This window comes from Cherax quadricarinatus, chromosome 40, assembly GCF_038502225.1.
Source record: "Cherax quadricarinatus isolate ZL_2023a chromosome 40, ASM3850222v1, whole genome shotgun sequence".
In the NCBI taxonomy this organism is placed as follows: Eukaryota; Metazoa; Arthropoda; class Malacostraca; order Decapoda; family Parastacidae; genus Cherax; species Cherax quadricarinatus.
The window spans coordinates 3,822,048-3,840,060 of NC_091331.1; the positions used below are offsets into that span (position 1 = coordinate 3,822,048).

General features: G+C 41.9%; 1 protein-coding gene and 1 long non-coding RNA gene across 3 annotated transcripts in view; one reads left to right on the top strand and one right to left on the bottom strand.

The window, feature by feature from the left end:
- The window catches only part of LOC128687359 (uncharacterized), a 45,944-nt gene extending 28,787 nt beyond the window's left edge, over positions 1-17,157 (bottom strand). Inside the window, exon 1 of one of the 2 annotated variants that reach the window (XR_011392956.1) lies at positions 17,084-17,157. This is a non-coding gene — a long non-coding RNA (uncharacterized lncRNA). Of the gene's footprint in view, positions 1-8,339; positions 8,477-17,083 lie in introns of those variants that run through there. The other variant, XR_008406816.2, reaches the window with a different exon arrangement.
- LOC128687358 (NPC intracellular cholesterol transporter 1-like) overlaps positions 1-18,013 on the top strand; it is a 37,651-nt gene that overhangs the window by 3,451 nt on the left and 16,187 nt on the right. The window contains exons 2-11 of the mRNA XM_070092639.1: positions 5,167-5,347; positions 6,568-6,762; positions 7,912-8,074; positions 8,495-8,648; positions 9,037-9,229; positions 9,948-10,043; positions 10,941-11,023; positions 11,915-12,049; positions 12,334-12,450; positions 13,047-13,228. Of these exons, the coding sequence (XP_069948740.1) occupies positions 5,167-5,347; positions 6,568-6,762; positions 7,912-8,074; positions 8,495-8,648; positions 9,037-9,229; positions 9,948-10,043; positions 10,941-11,023; positions 11,915-12,049; positions 12,334-12,450; positions 13,047-13,228 (1,499 nt within the window). The remainder of the gene's footprint in view (positions 1-5,166; positions 5,348-6,567; positions 6,763-7,911; positions 8,075-8,494; positions 8,649-9,036; positions 9,230-9,947; positions 10,044-10,940; positions 11,024-11,914; positions 12,050-12,333; positions 12,451-13,046; positions 13,229-18,013) is intronic.

An 18,013-nucleotide genomic window follows, 5' to 3' on the forward strand; every position in this document is an offset into this window, starting at 1 on the left:
TTTTTAAACTGCAACATTAACACCCCTCCTTCAGAGTGCAGGCACTGTACTTCCCATCTCCAGGACTCAAGTCCGGCCTGCCGGTTTCCCTGAATCCCTTCATAAATGTTACTTTGCTCACACTCCAACAGCACGTCAAGTATTAAAAACCATTTGTCTCCATTCACTCCTATCAAACACGCTCACGCATGCCTGCTGGAAGTCCAAGCCCCTCGCACACAAAACCTCCTTTACCCCCTCCCTCCAACCCTTCCTAGGCCGACCCCTACCCCGCCTTCCTTCCACTACAGACTGATACACTCTTGAAGTCATTCTGTTTCGCTCCATTCTCTCTACATGTCCGAACCACCTCAACAACCCTTCCTCAGCCCTCTGGACAACAGTTTTGGTAATCCCGCACCTCCTCCTAACTTCCAAACTACGAATTCTCTGCATTATATTCACACCACACATTGCCCTCAGACATGACATCTCCACTGCCTCCAGCCTTCTCCTCGCTGCAACATTCATCACCCACGCTTCACACCCATATAAGAGCGTTGGTAAAACTATACTCTCATACATTCCCCTCTTTGCCTCCAAGGACAAAGTTCTTTGTCTCCACAGACTCCTAAGTGCACCACTCACTCTTTTTCCCTCATCAATTCTATGATTCACCTCATCTTTCATAGACCCATCCGCTGACACGTCCACTCCCAAATATCTGAATACGTTCACCTCCTCCATACTCTCTCCCTCCAATCTGATATTCAATCTTTCATCACCTAATCTTTTTGTTATCCTCATAACCTTACTCTTTCCTGTATTCACCTTTAATTTTCTTCTTTTGCACACCCTACCAAATTCATCCACCAATCTCTGCAACTTCTCTTCAGAATCTCCCAAGAGCACAGTGTCATCAGCAAAGAGCAGCTGTGACAACTCCCACTTTGTGTGTGATTCTTTATCTTTTAACTCCACGCCTCTTGCCAAGACCCTCGCATTTACTTCTCTTACAACCCCATCTATAAATATATTAAACAACCACGGTGACATCACACATCCTTGTCTAAGGCCTACTTTTACTGGGAAAAAATTTCCCTCTTTCCTACATACTCTAACTTGAGCCTCACTATCCTCGTAAAAACTCTTCACTGCTTTCAGTAACCTACCTCCTACACCATACACTTGCAACATCTGCCACATTGCCCCCCTATCCACCCTGTCATACGCCTTTTCCAAATCCATAAATGCCACAAAGACCTCTTTAGCCTTATCTAAATACTGTTCACTTATATGTTTCACTGTAAACACCTGGTCCACACACCCCCTACCTTTCCTAAAGCCTCCTTGTTCATCTGCTATCCTATTCTCCGTCTTACTCTTAATTCTTTCAATTATAACTCTACCATACACTTTACCAGGTACACTCAACAGACTTATCCCCCTATAATTTTTGCACTCTCTTTTATCCCCTTTGCCTTTATACAAAGGAACTATGCATGCTCTCTGCCAATCCCTAGGTACCTTACCCTCTTCCATACATTTATTAAATAATTGCACCAACCACTCCAAAACTACATCCCCACCTGCTTTTAACATTTCTATCTTTATCCCATCAATCCCGGCTGCCTTACCCCCTTTCATTTTACCTACTGCCTCACGAACTTCCCCCACACTCACAACTGGCTCTTCCTCACTCCTACAAGATGTTATTCCTCCTTGCCCTATACACGAAATCACAGCTTCCCTATCTTCATCAACATTTAACAATTCCTCAAAATATTCCTTCCATCTTCCCAATACCTCTAACTCTCCATTTAATAACTCTCCTCTCCTATTTTTAACAGACAAATCCATTACGTATCCAATTATCCTTAAAAAATAAACTTCGTACCCTCTCACACATCCTTTCCATCCCACTGCCCCCTCATCCACCTCTCAACTCCAACCATCCCCTTCCCTATCTCCCTGTCTCTCATTTACGATAAAACATGCTGTCATCCCCTCGACCAAAGGTGAACATAGATAACTCAACAGTCACTTCATAATATAGCCTGTCGTGAACCTTATTCTCAACACCATATCCTATGACTGTCAGTGTCAGCTTAATATAATTAAAATGTTGATAATTATTGATCAAATTCTGCAAATCAGTTATCCCTTTCATCTGGAGTTTTGTCCACGCTATAGTAAACTAGACGGCATAAACATGTTGCTGTGTAATGTACAGTGGATGAATGGTGATCACTAGGCCTTCAGTAACTCTCACAGAAAAGGAATAAGATAAATCCGTGACTGGAACAATACACAAATAATTCGCATAGGAGGAAACTTATGACAACGTTTCGGTCCGACATGAGCCATTAACTAGCGAACGGTGACTAGTGAAGATAAGATTTCGTTTGGATTTTTAACCCATGAAAGGCAGTGCGTCATCGAGGACTGTCTCTTATTTCCATTGAGTTTCTCAACTTATTTCCATTACTGGTCCAAGTCGGACAGAAACCAAGTCATACGTTTCATTCTCCTCTTAAGCGGGTTTGTGTACCGTGGCATAAGAGTTCAATTGTTTCAAACAAATAATAACGATAGCAAAGCGAAGATTACTTAAAAAAAAAAAAAAAACCTTATCAACGTGTTTTCTCCAAATTGGATGGTCGTTTACACATTCTAACACTCGCACGTTTGAAGAATTATGTTGCTTTGTTTAGGTAGGTACTACTAGGTTAGTTAGGACAGACGTTTCCTGACGCTGGTCGTCACATGATGACCCACAGCTGGAGCTTTTTGTCATCTGCCCGAGGTATTCCGCTGGCTTATCGATCCACCCCCAATTTAAACCTTATGGTTATGATTATAACCAGTTATTTCCTTGCTGTGTGAGACAAGTTGTACAACACCTCTCGCGTCATGTAGTAGAACAGTGACGTTGACACAACAAGCCTAACTTATACGGATTTGTCTATAAATAACAAAAAAAGGCACAATACCGTGGCTGGAACGATACACAAATAACCCGCACATAGAAGAGAGGAGCTTACGACGACGTTTCGGTCCGACTTGGACCATTTACAAAGTCACAGTGTGATAAATTAGACATGTGCAACTCTTGGGTATCTTTATTGAGGAAACGTTTCGCCACACAGTGGCTTCATCAGTCCATACAAAGGAGAATCTTGAAGAACAGGAGGAGAATGAGGTAATCAGTCCCTCAACCTTGAGTCGATGTGGTCAGTCCATCAATCACATCGACTCAAGGTTGAGGGACTGATTACCTCATTCTCCTCCTGTTCTTCAAGATTCTCCTTTGTATGGACTGATGAAGCCACTGTGTGGCGAAACGTTTCCTCAATAAAGATACCCAAGAGTTGCACATGTGTCTAATTTATCAACATGTCGGTTCTCTGAACCATTCATCTACAAAGTCACAGTGTGACTTTGTAAATGGTCCAAGTCGGACCGAAACGTCGTCGTAAGCTCCTCTCTTCTATGTGCGGGTTATTTGTGTACTGATTTGTCTCACTGTGAAATCTTTATCACGCATGTCCGGCATTGATTTTTTTTCCAAGACCTAAAGCACTACGAAGTTGTAAATATTTTTGTATTCTACGTTGCATTACATGAAGGTTAACTGACCTAAATTAACTTGGAGTTCACATGTGCCTATGGCAGTTCCTTGGTGCGTCGGTATTCCCACGCTCATTATTTTTATTAGGAGGATGAATTGCTTAAGAGTAATCTTCGATATCTGAACTTTCAAATACACAGAAATCATATCTCTTATTACCTTTGTAACTTGCTCAGCTATCAAAACTTTGGAGTCCAGTCCCTGGACCAATTATGTACCTCTGTAATCTTTTGACTACCGCCCACAGGATGGGTATGGGGTGCATAATAAACATATTAAACTAACAACTATTATTCCCGTTGTGCAACCATTACCACTGCAATAATTATAAAGGAAAGGCACACGCAAAGCATATATTATACCAGAGAGACATGGACGAATGCTGGAATGCCAGGTCTATATTGAGTATGCAACACCAGCCTGGAAACCCCCACACAAAAATCAGAGAAAGGATAAGATTCTCAACAAAAGTATTCCCGGAGCTAAGAGGAATGAGAAAGATACATTGAGCGAAGGGTACAAGGTGATCAGGAGACGATAAAGATGAAAATGGGTGAAAGGATTCCAGAAGTATTTTCTGAAGTCTGTAGGTAGTTGGGAAATAGAAAAATCTTAGCAAGGAAGTAGCGAAACCAGATTTCCTGCACAGTTTTAGGAATATGTAAAAAGGCCCAGGAGGCCAGGAATTTAGTGTGACAGTGAACAACTAAGGTGGAGTCAGGAGCTGTGACTCGACCCCTGCAACTACAGTATACTCACCTAACCCATTCTTACTCCCATTGTGGAAAATACTGTATATATTTTCCAGAAATTCAGTATTTATATGTAAATAGATGGCCATACTGTATTTAATAATATTTATGTCATAGAAAACGGAAAGCCTGCGTCTGCGCAGACGGGACTCGCCATCTTGGTTTTGAATTGGATACAACGTTAGTTCAATGGGAAGGAATTTTCGTGCTCTAGAGGTTAAAATTGGGCTGACACCTCTCAAATAGGAGGCGAAATTGTTGGATGTGCATTCCTGCATAATTTGAGTATCAGGCGACTGGACAACACAGCTCCAGGAACCTCAGATAAGTCTGTTTATGTTTAATTCTGGCCAGTAATTTCATAAATTTAGACAGTGAGGTTTTCTGGGTATAATACACATTAATCTCCAGTCAAATTGGCGAGTGATATTAAGATATATTTTCCTTCTGTTATGTAATTATGTATATATATATATATATATATATATATATATATATATATATATATATATATATATATATATATATATATATATATATATAATCATTTATTATTTTTAATATACAGTCCACAAATTTATATATTTACCAGTATTCCTGGTGTATGTATATTTCATTTAATTAATAGGTCAAGAGCAACTTGTGGATATGACAGTGGTAGGTATCGAAGGGGGACATTTTTTGCGACCTAGGTGTCCCAAATTCCTACATGTCTAACTGATAAATAATAATTATCTTTGTTCATTTACTGTTATGTATATAATGATACATTCAGCTAAATGCAATTTTCCACACCCATCCCAGGGCAGCGTCCCAGAAGAAGGGCAATGCATCTGGTACGACATTGGCCCTAAGAACCCTGAGAAACCGGACACATCTGGTATGACACTGAACACGATCTACAACGGGCCAGCCAAGCCCTTAACTGATGAGGTGGCCATCCAGCATCTCGATGACAACTGCCCCTTGTTGATGGATGAAATACGTGAGTACCTGGCTGTTTGTGAGGTTGGTGAGAGGTGATGTTTTTGATAACAGAAGGTGTTAGTGTAAGAGGAGATTTTGGTAAAAGGAAGCTAAGGAGGGCGTGTTAGAGAAGAGAAAGATGAGGGGGATGGGTTGTAAGAAAAAAGTGGGATATTGGTGAGAGGAGAAGGAAGGGAAGAAGTGTTGGAGGAAGAGGAATTTGATAGTAATGACAGGCGAATGGGGGAGGGGGTACATTTTTATTTAACATAGCTGAATACATTAACAATGTGCTGCTAACCTATTCTGTATGACAGTTACTTAATGGGTAAAAAAATGTTAGGTATGTTTCACTTTTGCATTCCATCACACAAGAAAATTTAATAGTGTTGAGATCTGTGAGCCTGAGCAGGGGAGACTTCAGTAGAAATGCGAGTATATCCTTAATAATTAAGTGATCAGCAGCTACTTCAGAAGTTCCTCTCCAGCAGGGCTGGAATTAGTCTCAGGATGACCTATCCTGGACACGAGATTTTATATTTTTTATGAAGATGTCTGCCACAAAGCAGGACGACAAGAATTATATTAGAGAAAGGATGAGGCTCCAGAGAGCAATTTGGACTAGAGTACGAACATATGACACCAATGCAGATTCATCGTTGCAAAAGCCTCTCGACATTTTAAAAGTACATTGTGCCTAAAATTACAAAGAATTAGCTAAGAGATGATAGGAGGAGACAGGATACTGGGAGTCCTAGGAAGGGCTTATTGTTGGATGAGGAGTGGCATTTTGTGAGGGAGGGGTGGCGTTGAATTTTTTAACATAAGTATTTTGGAAACCTTATACTCAACACTACAATACTTACAGCAGGTGCTGGAGGTTTATAAGAGTCTTCTGTAGACGCGACCCACAGCAGTTAACACGTGTACCTATTTTTAATGACGGAGTAGGCAAGGGAAGCCAGTGGGTAAGTAAACTTGTCTACATTTCTCTCTGCCAGGAAATCTAACCGGGGACCTTGTGACTTCGAGTTGAAAGTTCTCAGAGAGCTTTGCTGCACCCTTTTGGCGAATGATGATGATGATAATAGCAAAAGAAAGAATCAGGGGTTATCTAGGAGGAATTGGAGAAGGGAAGTGTCTGCGAGAGGAGATGAGGGTGTCACTGACTGATAATTGTGACATCCCTACAACGCAACAATCTGCAAGCGCTTACCTCGTTAATTTTGTCTCCTTCAGGAACTATGTACGACGGGGAGGTGCGAACGTGTTGCTCTCCCGAGAATATTGCATCCATGATAAAAGGGTTCAGCAACATGGACTACCTGGTAGATAAGTGCAAGGCCTGCAACCTTAATATGAAGATCAACTTCTGTTACTTCACCTGTCACCCAAGACACTCCAGTTTTCTCATCCCCACCATACTTTACCCGTGTAAGCAGAGAGAGAGAGAGAGAGAGAGAGAGAGAGAGAGAGAGAGAGAGAAAACGCAGAGAGAACGCAAAGAGAGAGAGAGAGAGAGTGAGAAAGAATGAACTTACCAAGCCATTAACTAGTCTTTATAACGTCATTGGGATTATATGTAGATTCCATTTCCGCGAGGAAAACACTGAAATAAGGTTATGGAAATTCTTTGATACAGGCTAGGCCGATTTTTTTATATTACATTTTAGAATGGAAGGTTTAGTTGCTAAGTTAGTTTTGAAGCAAAAGAAAGTAGATAAAATAACAACTATATTTCACGTCTTCCTCTGAAGTGTCTTAAGATGATCCAGTTATAGCAAACTGGTCATGATATACAGTGGAAAATGACTAAAACAATTCTTACATAACGGCAAATAAGTCTTAAATAAATACTTTTTCAGCATGACCCTAATAGGATAATTTACTGGGATAATTAATGACAATTAAATGTCATTTGATGAGACATTTTGAGCAAAGTCGTTATTGCTTTAAAAAATAATGAATTTTCTTGCTAAGGTATTTGAGGTGATGTACAGCAATAATGTGATCTTAACAGGTTTCATAAGGTAGAGTTAGGCAAGACAGCAGCAGTACTGGAGAAACTTTTCTGAAGCAGAGCTGATAGACAGAGACCATCAGATATGTAACAACGATACCGGGTCCAAACATAACACTAGTTCATAAGATGACCCTCTTCACTGTTACGCCTATATAAATTTCTTTCTTCTACATATCTTTCATCCATTTTCGGTCATTTCTATTCAATGTTATAACCCCATAAGGAATATACGCATTTTGGGCAGCATATGATAATTCTGAGCTCTAATGGTCTCGTGGCATACCCAAAGATGAAATGAAGGCACCTAGCATATTGGATTAAAATCAAATGCTATATTCCAGTTGAGGTGCACACAAGTTAGTAGCATGTTTGTTTTGTTATTACTGAGATTAAGGATGGAACCTCCTTTAATTTTGTTGAATGACCTACATGGAGAGTGAGAGCCCCCACCACTTGTCCTAAACGACTTACAGGTTCAACGCTTCACAAATATTAAGTCTCAGTTACGTATATTCTCGAGTATATTGGCGCCATTTGGACAATCGTGTGTGTACTTTCAGCCAAGGAGGAGCCTGAGGCGATATGGGCCTTGAATTACTACATCCATCCCCACTACACCAGCACCACCTATGACTCCTGCAAGAATGTCTACTCCACCGAGGTTAATATGCCCGCTGTGGTGATGATGTGTGGCAATGCTGGGTCCAACTGTGATCCCGTCAGGTGAGCATGGAAGGGAAAAAGGTGCAGTGGCAGGGCAAACAGCAGGGAAGTGTTAGAGGAGAGAGGCAAAGTAGGAGGGAGGGGGAAAAGAAGGATCAGGATTCAGTTTTGATCCTGTGAGGGAAGAAAATTTGACAGTGGATATAATTTACATAAAACATACATCAATACCATAATTTATGAACACACACACACACACACACACACACACACACACACACTCACTCACTCACTCACTCACACACACACACACACTACGCCATACCTTTAAGAAAGGAGACAGGCAGGTAGCATTAAGATCTCTCAGAAGCGTTGTTTCGTGCATGAGCTGTAACGCTTCAGACGTTATACGGACAATGAGGAACTAATCTGTTTCAGCATTACTTTTGATTACAGTCGTTTGTCTACCCTTTCTTCCAGGTTGTTCAACTATCTTGGTAACAATGATTTTGCTCCCTTCAACATCACGTACATTTTTGGTGAGTCTCCCGTAGAGGATGTCGTCAACCCTGAAGACGACAAGTTTCAAACCTTGACGCCTTTCGATCAGGACACATCCGAGTGTAACTCGACGGTGAGCATCTCCGTGATACTTTATTATCCTTTACAACCTTAAACATCTATAGCACCTTATTACCCCGTACTTCCCTCTTAACTATTTCCAATCTTCCCTTAGTAACAATTATCCATTTTTTAATATCTTTATTCACTTTTAACTTTAAAGTATACCTATACTTCGTTCCTTCCCTTTCCCCAATGTCTTTTTTTTAGCCCCTTTTCGTTCTGCTGTGGCCAACTCTCGCTTTCTCTTCACTCTTTCCATTTATAAGTTGCACTCTACTGCACCAAGACTATTTCCTTCTCTCTGAATCTCCTATTTTCCTCTCTCCGTGTGTCTGTATCTTCTTCCCCTCTCTCTCTCCTTCATTTCTTATACATACATATACATACTCTACTTCCAGGATCCCGCCCTGCGGTGCTTGTGTTCAGACTGTCGTGAGTCATGTCCAGACATACCACAGTTCGACACTGGCAGTAAACCTTGGCCCATGGTGGGCTCACTGGACGTCTTATCCTTCTGCATGGCCATCCTTTACTGCGTGTTAGGCGTCGTTATCATAGTCTCCGCCTGCTTCTGGCACCGTCGAAAATCAGGTGAGGGAAACTCGGAGTTAGGAATAATAGGGAAGAGAAGGTGATGGTAGAATGTACCCCTTCCCCCCATGGCTACCCTATTTTATTCGATTCCTAAATTTTGTTAACACCCGTAGTGTTGGGCCCACACCATTATATATGATGCTTACATTAAGTGAAGACTCACTGGAGCTGGAAGACTTTAGTATGGCAAAGAGGATATCCAGCATTCCACTATAGGTTTCTTGGATACTAAAGTTTCAGAGGTTTCCTTCCAATTGGTCTTCATTTGCTGTTACAGGAGACATATCCTTTCTCTGGATGTCTTCTTCCGCAACAGGCGAGGTGATGGAGGGGAAAGTGAGTGGATGGATGAGGGAGAGAAAATGGGGAATACATCTTTCGTCAATGAAACAGGAAAAAAAAAGAAAAAAACTTTAGGATAATTGCAACACTAGCAGATTTCGTGCCTGGGGTTTATTATACCGAGGTTATACTAATGCAAGGGCTCTTCGTGGTTAAGTCTTCTTGGAGGTATGTGAACAGTACGTCACACACTCCCGGGAATTATTATATCAATTTGACTTTTCTTACAAATCTGAGAAATCAACTCATAATGAACTGCAGACTCCTATAATAAATTTGGCCCTTTTATTTATATCAGTCACGCATGTTTGCAACTTTAATCCCTCTTCATTGAGAAAACAGATTAGGTCATTTTTTTTTTTTTGCTTTGCAGACACACACGCTCCCCATGGATCTCCGAGCTGCCTGGAGGTGCTCTCAGCTGGAATAGAAAAGGGTATCAAGGTGGTGTTCGCAAAACTTGCTAGAAGTAAGTCTCCCAGCTGATGTTTGTCGTTACTGTTTTGTTAAATATTCTTTTCATGTTAAGTATTCTTTTCTTAAATATTCTTTTCTTAAATATTCTTTTCTTAAATATTCTTTTCTTAAATATTCTTTTCTTAAATAGTCTTTTCTTAAATATTAATTTTGTCAAGTATTATCATACAGCGTGCCATTTTTCACGTACAAGCCAGTACACATGCGGCTGAAGGTAGGTTGTCCATTCTTTTTGCCAGTCTTCACTGTTAGTGTTACCGTCAGTGTAAGCAATGCCACTCCTGACACGGTAGGTGGCCCGGTGGCCCGGTGGCCTGGTGGCCTGGTGGCTAAAGCTCCCGCTTCACACACGGAGGGCCCGGGTTCGATTCCCGGCGGGTGGAAACATTTCGACACGTTTCCTTACACCTGTTGTCCTGTTCACCTAGCAGAAAATAGGTACCTGGGTGTTAGTCGACTGGTGTGGGTCCCCCATCCTGGGGGACAAGATTAAGGACCCCAATGGAAATAAGTTAGACAGTCCTCGATGACGCACTGACTTTCTTGAGTTATCCTGGGTGACTAACCCTCCGGGTTTAAAAATCCGAACGAAATCTTATCTTATCTACCTTCTTTGAGTGTGTCGAGCCCAATCAGAAACCAACACTTTGCGCTCATGATTCGATGTAACCAGAAATGGACAGCAAAGCGTTCCACTCAGGTTCCGGTATACAAAAAGATTCACGGAACGGGTGGTGTTTGAATGCCACGGGTTCAAACCACACCCGCTCCATGGTTTGAATTCGAGTAATTACGATTTCGTGAGTCTCGAAGCTGTATCCAGTTCCATCTGCTTATCATAATGTTCACTGGCTTTGCATCACCTTTTTTTTTCGTTTTTCTCCCTCAGTTGTGGCGCGGCATCCTTATCCATTCCTGCTTATGGGTGTTGCCATCGTCACCGGCTTGGGAGTGGGTGTGACCTACCTGAAAGTAAGATCATACTCACCTATTTGTACTCGCCTATTTGTGGCTGCAGGGGTCGATTCATAGCTCCTGGCCCCCGCCTCTTTGCTGGTCGCTACTAGGTCCAATCTCTCTGCTCCATGAGCTGTGTTAATGGTGGTAGAATTACCGACAATATGTTAAGTAAAAGGAAAAGTGCAACTAATGAGACATTTTGTGATATTAATTGCGCTTGTGTCCTTTTATTTATCGTATCCCTTCTTAAAGCTATGTGTGAATCCTGCCTCCACTAAGTCATTCTTCAGGCTGTTCCACTTCCTGACAACTATGATTGAAGTACTTCCTAACATCCCTGTGATTCGTCTGAGTTTTCAACTTCCAGCTGTGACCCCTTGTTGCTATGTTTTATCTCTGAAACATCCTGTCCCTATCCACCTTGTCAATTCCTCTCAGTATTTTATATGTTATCATGTCCCCCTATCCCTCCTGTCCTCCAGTGTTGTCAGGCTGAGTTCCCTTAACCTCTTCTGAGAGGGCATACCCCCTAGCTCTGAAACTAGTTTTGTTGCAAACCTTTTCACTCTAATTTTGATACGTGTTTGACCAGGTGTGGGTTCCATGATACAACCAAAGTTATCTAAAATGGAAAATAAAGAATACTCGGCCTACTTACACAGATGCACTCTTCTTTGTATATACTCTTATCAGTAGGTTAACAACAGACATATGCCATTTAGCCATATGTCTTAACCTGTACTATAATTTACGCTTACCTCTTCCAGGCGATATAGACACCGAGTTTTCTTCAGTCCATATTTTACGGTTTAAAGAAGCCTTGACTGATGGTGTCAAGTTTACATGAAGGCTTACTGGCCATCGTGTAGTCGATGTGGTTTAAAATCAATAAACTGCTTCCAGGTGACGACAGATCCGGTACAACTGTGGGCCTCTCCGACCTCGCGAAGTCGTCTGGACAAAGAATACTTCGACTCCCACTTCAATCCGTTCTACAGGACTACTCAGCTCATCATCACTCCAAAGGGATACGACTATGTAAGCTGGGGACACGAAGACAGGGTGGGGGGAAGAGGGGGGAACCTGGAGCAAATATAGGTCTTAGGCTGGGATAGGGAATCCTTGGGCAGGGATAGAGGGAGCCCTGGGACAAGGATAGATGGAACTCCTAGGACAAAGACAAATTTTTGGAGGAAATCTAGGAACAAGGGTAGAGAGTTCCAGAGATTCTCTTAGCTAAGATAAGAGAAAAACCCAGAGCAATTTCACGTCTACAGCGTAATTTTATAACTAATTAAATGAATATACTTTTTTCCCCTTAGTTCAACTTTACTCTCGTTGACAAGACGTCAGGGATTCCTGTGAATTACCTATTTGGACCAGCGCTGAACGAGACCTTCGTAACGAAGGTGATGGAACTTCAAACCAAAATCACCAACGTAAGTCACGTCTCCTGTTCTTAGTCTCTTTCTTCCTACTTTCCATGCTATTCCTCATCTCATTTTCCGCCCCTTCCCCCCTCCCTTTATTCTGCGCACTCAAGGTTAGCTCTGTTTCCCAACTTGTTTTTCATTTTTTCTAACATTCCTACCATTATTGACGACTAACCTTGGCTATGGACTGTTTGATGAACTCCTCTCTCAGTGATACAGTTTATCTACTCAAGAACAAAAAGGCACAATACTGTGACTGGAACAATACACAAATAACCCGCACATAGGAGAGAGAATTGTTATTATTATAACCAAAAAGAAACACTAAACCACAAGGACTATACAGCATATAGGAGAGAGGAGCTTACGACGACGTTTCGGTCCGAGTTGGACCTATGTGCGGGTTATTAAACCATACCACGGGCGGGATTTGAACCCGCGGTCAGAGTCTCAAAACTCCAGACCGTCGCGGTTTGTTTGCAATCGTGTCATTACGATTTCGTGAGTCATGCGGGTTATTTTTGTATCTACTTAGTCAGTTCTTGTCCTTTAGAGACAACTTCAAGTGTCCTAGGTGATATTTTTCAACCAACTCTTTCCAGCTGACGGCGGAGAGCAGCGAGGGCACCATCACCTTGAAGGACGTGTGTGTGCAGCCTATGGCGCCCCAGACACCAGAATGCTTGATACAAAGTATCCTTAATTACTGGCAGAACGACCCAGAAAAATTCGAGGAGAGCATCGCCCAAGGCGACTACGCTACGCATCTCATCAACTGCTTGAAGTGAGTTACAGTAGTTCGTGTAGGTGGTTTTTCTAGTGCTGGTTAACTAATACTTCTCTGAAACGGATATGATGCAGGCCGGACGCCAGATATAGCCGATTAAAAACAACGGCAAAATTATAGGTTTTTAAATAAAACAATTTGTACTGAAGTAATTCGCCAAGATATAATCTAGTAACACTGGTGTTACTTTCAATTATTCACGGACCTATGAAAAAATGCAGGCCGGTTTAGAGCTAGACGCCAGATGCAAGGAGTATAAGGAGAGAGGTCCAGTAGTCATGTCGTGTCTCAAGTTTGTCTATCCTGTCACTTAAAAGGAACGCGAGTATTTATAGTCAACGGCAAAATTATAGGTTTTTAAACTACTGGTGATGTCCTTGATGGTCGTGGTTGTGGAGGTAGATACTTGGAATGATGTTTTGGCAAAGATAAAACAATTTGTACTGAAGTAATTCGCCAAGATATAATCTAGTAATACTGGTGTTACTTTCAATTATTCACGGAAAAAATTAAGTCGTGTGGTGAGGAGAATGTCGTCAACATAACGGAGCCAGGTGACAGACGAAGGAATAATGGTGGAGAAACTTCGGCTTCTAGATGTTCCATGTATAGGTTCGCTAGGACTGCACTGTACCATAGTTCAACTTAACTCAGTCAAGTGAATCGTCAATTTTCTTGCGCAAGAGATCGATGGCTTGTTTAGTAGGTACTTTAGTGAACAGGGAAGTCACGTCAAGGCTGGAAAGTTTCTTGTTCCTGATGTTGATGTTGCGAATGCGATTGAGAAGATCACCTGAGTGTTTGAGATGTGCTGGACTGATAGTGCCCAAGAGTTTCGAGAGGTGTTTGGCGAGAATTCCTGAGAGCTTGTGGGGAAGACACTGCCGAGAAGAGATACATAGTCCTTCCCACCAACTCCATTGCCAAACATGTTTCCAACATCTTTGCCAAAACATCATTCCAAGTATCTACCTCCACAACCACGACCATCCTCTGCAGGGGTATACATAATCCCTTGTAATGACTGCAACAAGTTATACGTGGGCGAAACATCAAGGGACCTCCAAACACGTATTTCAGAACACCAATACGCAAGCAGGTCTGAGGGAATGCCTGCGTACAACACCGTAATTCACACAACCACTTGATAAACTACAGAAACTCAAGACTTATCGCCAGAAGACAACACTCAATACCGAAGAATCCTGGAATCATCACTTATTTCTATATCCGACTTCAACCAGAATAGTGGCTTCTATAACATAGCTGAACCACTTGCCAAGAAACTTCTTCATCGCTATGTAGAAGGTCTGCTCACAAACTAGTCTCATCAGATGCAGCATTCTTCACCTGACCTCAGCCGGACTATAAATAGGTAGTTCTGTTTGTGACTTGAAAAAGCCCACTGTGTGGGCGAAACGTAGTCAATAAAGGATCACATTATACTGCATTTGTGTTTATATTGCCATTGTGTCGGTATTTTATACCATTTATTTCCAAAGTGTCTTGTGTGCTCCCATGGACTGAACCAAGATGCCCTCCATCGAGCAACTTTACCAGCACCTTAAGGAAGAATTGAGGGTAGCGAAGATGGAGATACGGCGATTGACCGAGGAAAACAAGAGGATTCGTAGTAGTCCTCCTGTTTCGAGTCCTCAGGTCAAGAAGGGATCGTGGTCAGTGGCTGGACAGCAGGGGACGACGAAGTTGACGATCAAGAAGACGAATGGAAAGCCAGAAACGATGAAGAAGAAAGACTGCTGTGGAAACTCCTGTAGAAACCTCCAACGCATTCTCGGTGCTACCCGACGAATGTGAGTCGACTACTGGGATCGTCACGACGAACGACAACAAGGAAGGTAAGAATATTGTTGTTGTTGGGGATAGCCAGGTTAGATACATGGATAGGGCATTCTGCTTGAAGGACAGGAGTAGGAGACAGAGGGTTTGCTTTCCTGGGGCTGGGATGGAGGACATTGTTAGCCGGCTTGACAACATCATGAACGGTAATGGGATCAATCCTATTATTTGCCTCAGTGCTGGAGGCAATGATGTAGGCAAGCGTAGAAATGAGGATTTAGTTAGAAAGTTCAGGGCAGCTATAGACATAATTAAGAAGAATGGGGGGCGCCCTGTTATATGTGGCATTTTGCCAGGAGCTTGATAAAGCTCCTGGAGAGCGAAACGTTGCCACAATAAATGTCACATTAGTTGCACTTGTGTCCTTTTACTTTACATATTGTCGGTAATTCTACCAACTTTATTACAGTCCCCTTACTACAGGTTGGATATAGACTCATTAGAGAACATACAGAGAAGAACGACTAAAATGATTTACTGTGTAAGGAACCTCTCCACTCTGGAGAGGCGTAGAATGAGGGGAGATATCATTGAAGTGTATAAGTGGATGACGGGCATAAACAAGGGAGATATTAATAAAGTACTGAGGATGTCGAACCAGGTAAAAACCAGGAATAATGGATTTAAGTTGGATAAATTTAGATTTAGAAAGGACATAGGTAAGTACTGGTTTTCTAACAGAGTTGTAGATGCGTGGAACAGTCTTCCCAGTGGGGTGATAGAGGCTAGGACCTTGGGTAGCTTTAAGAAGAGACTGGACAAATATATGAGTGGGAGGGGCTGGGTTTGATTGGTGTCATTGGGTACGGGAGTTATTTCTAGGGAAGCTTTAGGTAGTAGTAGTTTTGATAAGGACCTGCCTTGCATGGGCCAGTAGGCCTTCTGCAGTGTTCCTCCATTCTTATGTTCTTATGTTCTTAAATGCGAATATGTATTGTAACTTCGCCAGAAGACGGAAGAATGTCCAAGCAAGATCATGCAGCGATATTCAGTTATTTTCTTATGATGATGTCACATGAGAGTGTAATCAAACGCAAGCCATTTCCCCCCCCCCCTTAACTCTCACAAACTGCAAGTCAACAACATGGAGGGGCTCGACCGGAGTGAGGATAGACGGTGTTTACCTACTTCCCTCATCCCAGGTGCAAATCACTTGCAAATAACTTCTAGCTAATTCTCGCTAATACTTCCATTTTTTAATTTGTATAGGTACAGTTCTTTGCGCTAACAAAGTGTAAATTAGCAAGTTCACACAAATTGCCAAGCGGCAGCGACTCTTAACACGCTCACGAACATTCACTGGAACAAGCATGATACTATGTTACCACATATGAATTAATACACAAGATTATACAAAGACGTATTGCAGCTACACAAGACGTATTGCAGCTACACAAGACGTATTGCAGCTATACAAGACGTATTGCAATTAGATGAAGTATCAAGTACGGCGAGCCTGATGATTTTTCTTTGCGCTCCATGGTTATAATCAACTTAAGCACTAAGCCCGTAAGGGTCATGCAGCGACGTATGGCGAAAGCAATCTAAGTCACTTTAATATTGGGAGATGTAAAATCGAAAGTTTACTTAGAAGTTGGAAAGTTAAAATGCGATAGCAATATCTAGACTCATGAAATCGTGGGTTCTAACCCCAACCGTACCGTGGGTTAATTATTCTATTATAAGAAAAAAATCTAAAGACTACAATGACTTTCGTAAATCCCTAAATTAGCTGATAAATTTATAACTTATCTCAGAAAATGAGGAGAATGATGCAGTTAGCAGTCGTCAATAAATGTCCTAGGCAGGACTACTTGCTTGGTTTACGGCACACAGGTAAACCCCAGCCAAGAATACTTTAAATTCCTAAAGCGAGTATTAAAGTGAAGTCTCGGCGTATATACGCAGAGAGAAATAGACCTGTCGGCGTATACACTAATTTATCACACACACACACACACACGCGTGTCCTGCGTCAGAGCTCTCGCTCACCTCTCACAACTGTCCAGGTTTACACTACCATTACCATGGTCAAGGTTTTCTCTGCTGCCTTGCGCAATCGCGTCAGCGCAGCTGACACCTGCTTACCAGCGAAACAAGTTCTTACAACACTCGTACATAAAGTTAGAGTTTATCATTCAGTATGATATAGTTCTTTAACGCATGAAAAAAAGAATTTAATATAAAAAAATAGTTAAATTTGACGACAACCACGTTCACGATCGTTCACTCGCATTCACGATCGTTCACCTACAGTTATGTGATGTTAACATACGCTGGAAGGGCCTAACCAATATAATCCTTAAACACGAAGGAGAGGACATGCAGTTTTGAATCTTGTTCGACCTTGTATACAGCAAGAAGACAGAGACACACGACACAGCGCTTCAGAAATGGATGACACTTAGGTTCGAGTCCCCAAAGGGGAGGCTAGATTCAGTTTCTTGGATCAAAAGCCCCTCACCCGTATCTAGAAATCTCTCTCTTGTGGACGGGGGGTTCTCTTAGCGCTTCCTATGAAGCGCTAAGAGAACCCTGCATATATAGGGAACAAACATGCCAGACAAGTACTCCTTGTCTGGCATGTTTGTTCCCTATATATGCAGCTCTCTATGACTTTTAGTTATGATTATAATAATAATGATGTTCCTTATATAGCGTGAGCTTCCTCGTAAGGAAGAATCTTGAAGAATCTGAAGCACTACCAGTGCTTCAGATTCTTGAAGACCACGGTGCTCTTCAGCTCCAAGGTTGAGGGACTGATTCCCACATCTTTTGTATATAGTTCTACATTCTTCACATTATGCCCTTGTATTTATGAAGTCTCTGGATGGCGAAACGTCTACATATAAAGATACCCAGATATTGCACATGTGTCTAATTCTTCATCTTGTCTATATTAAATACCATTCATGTACAGTT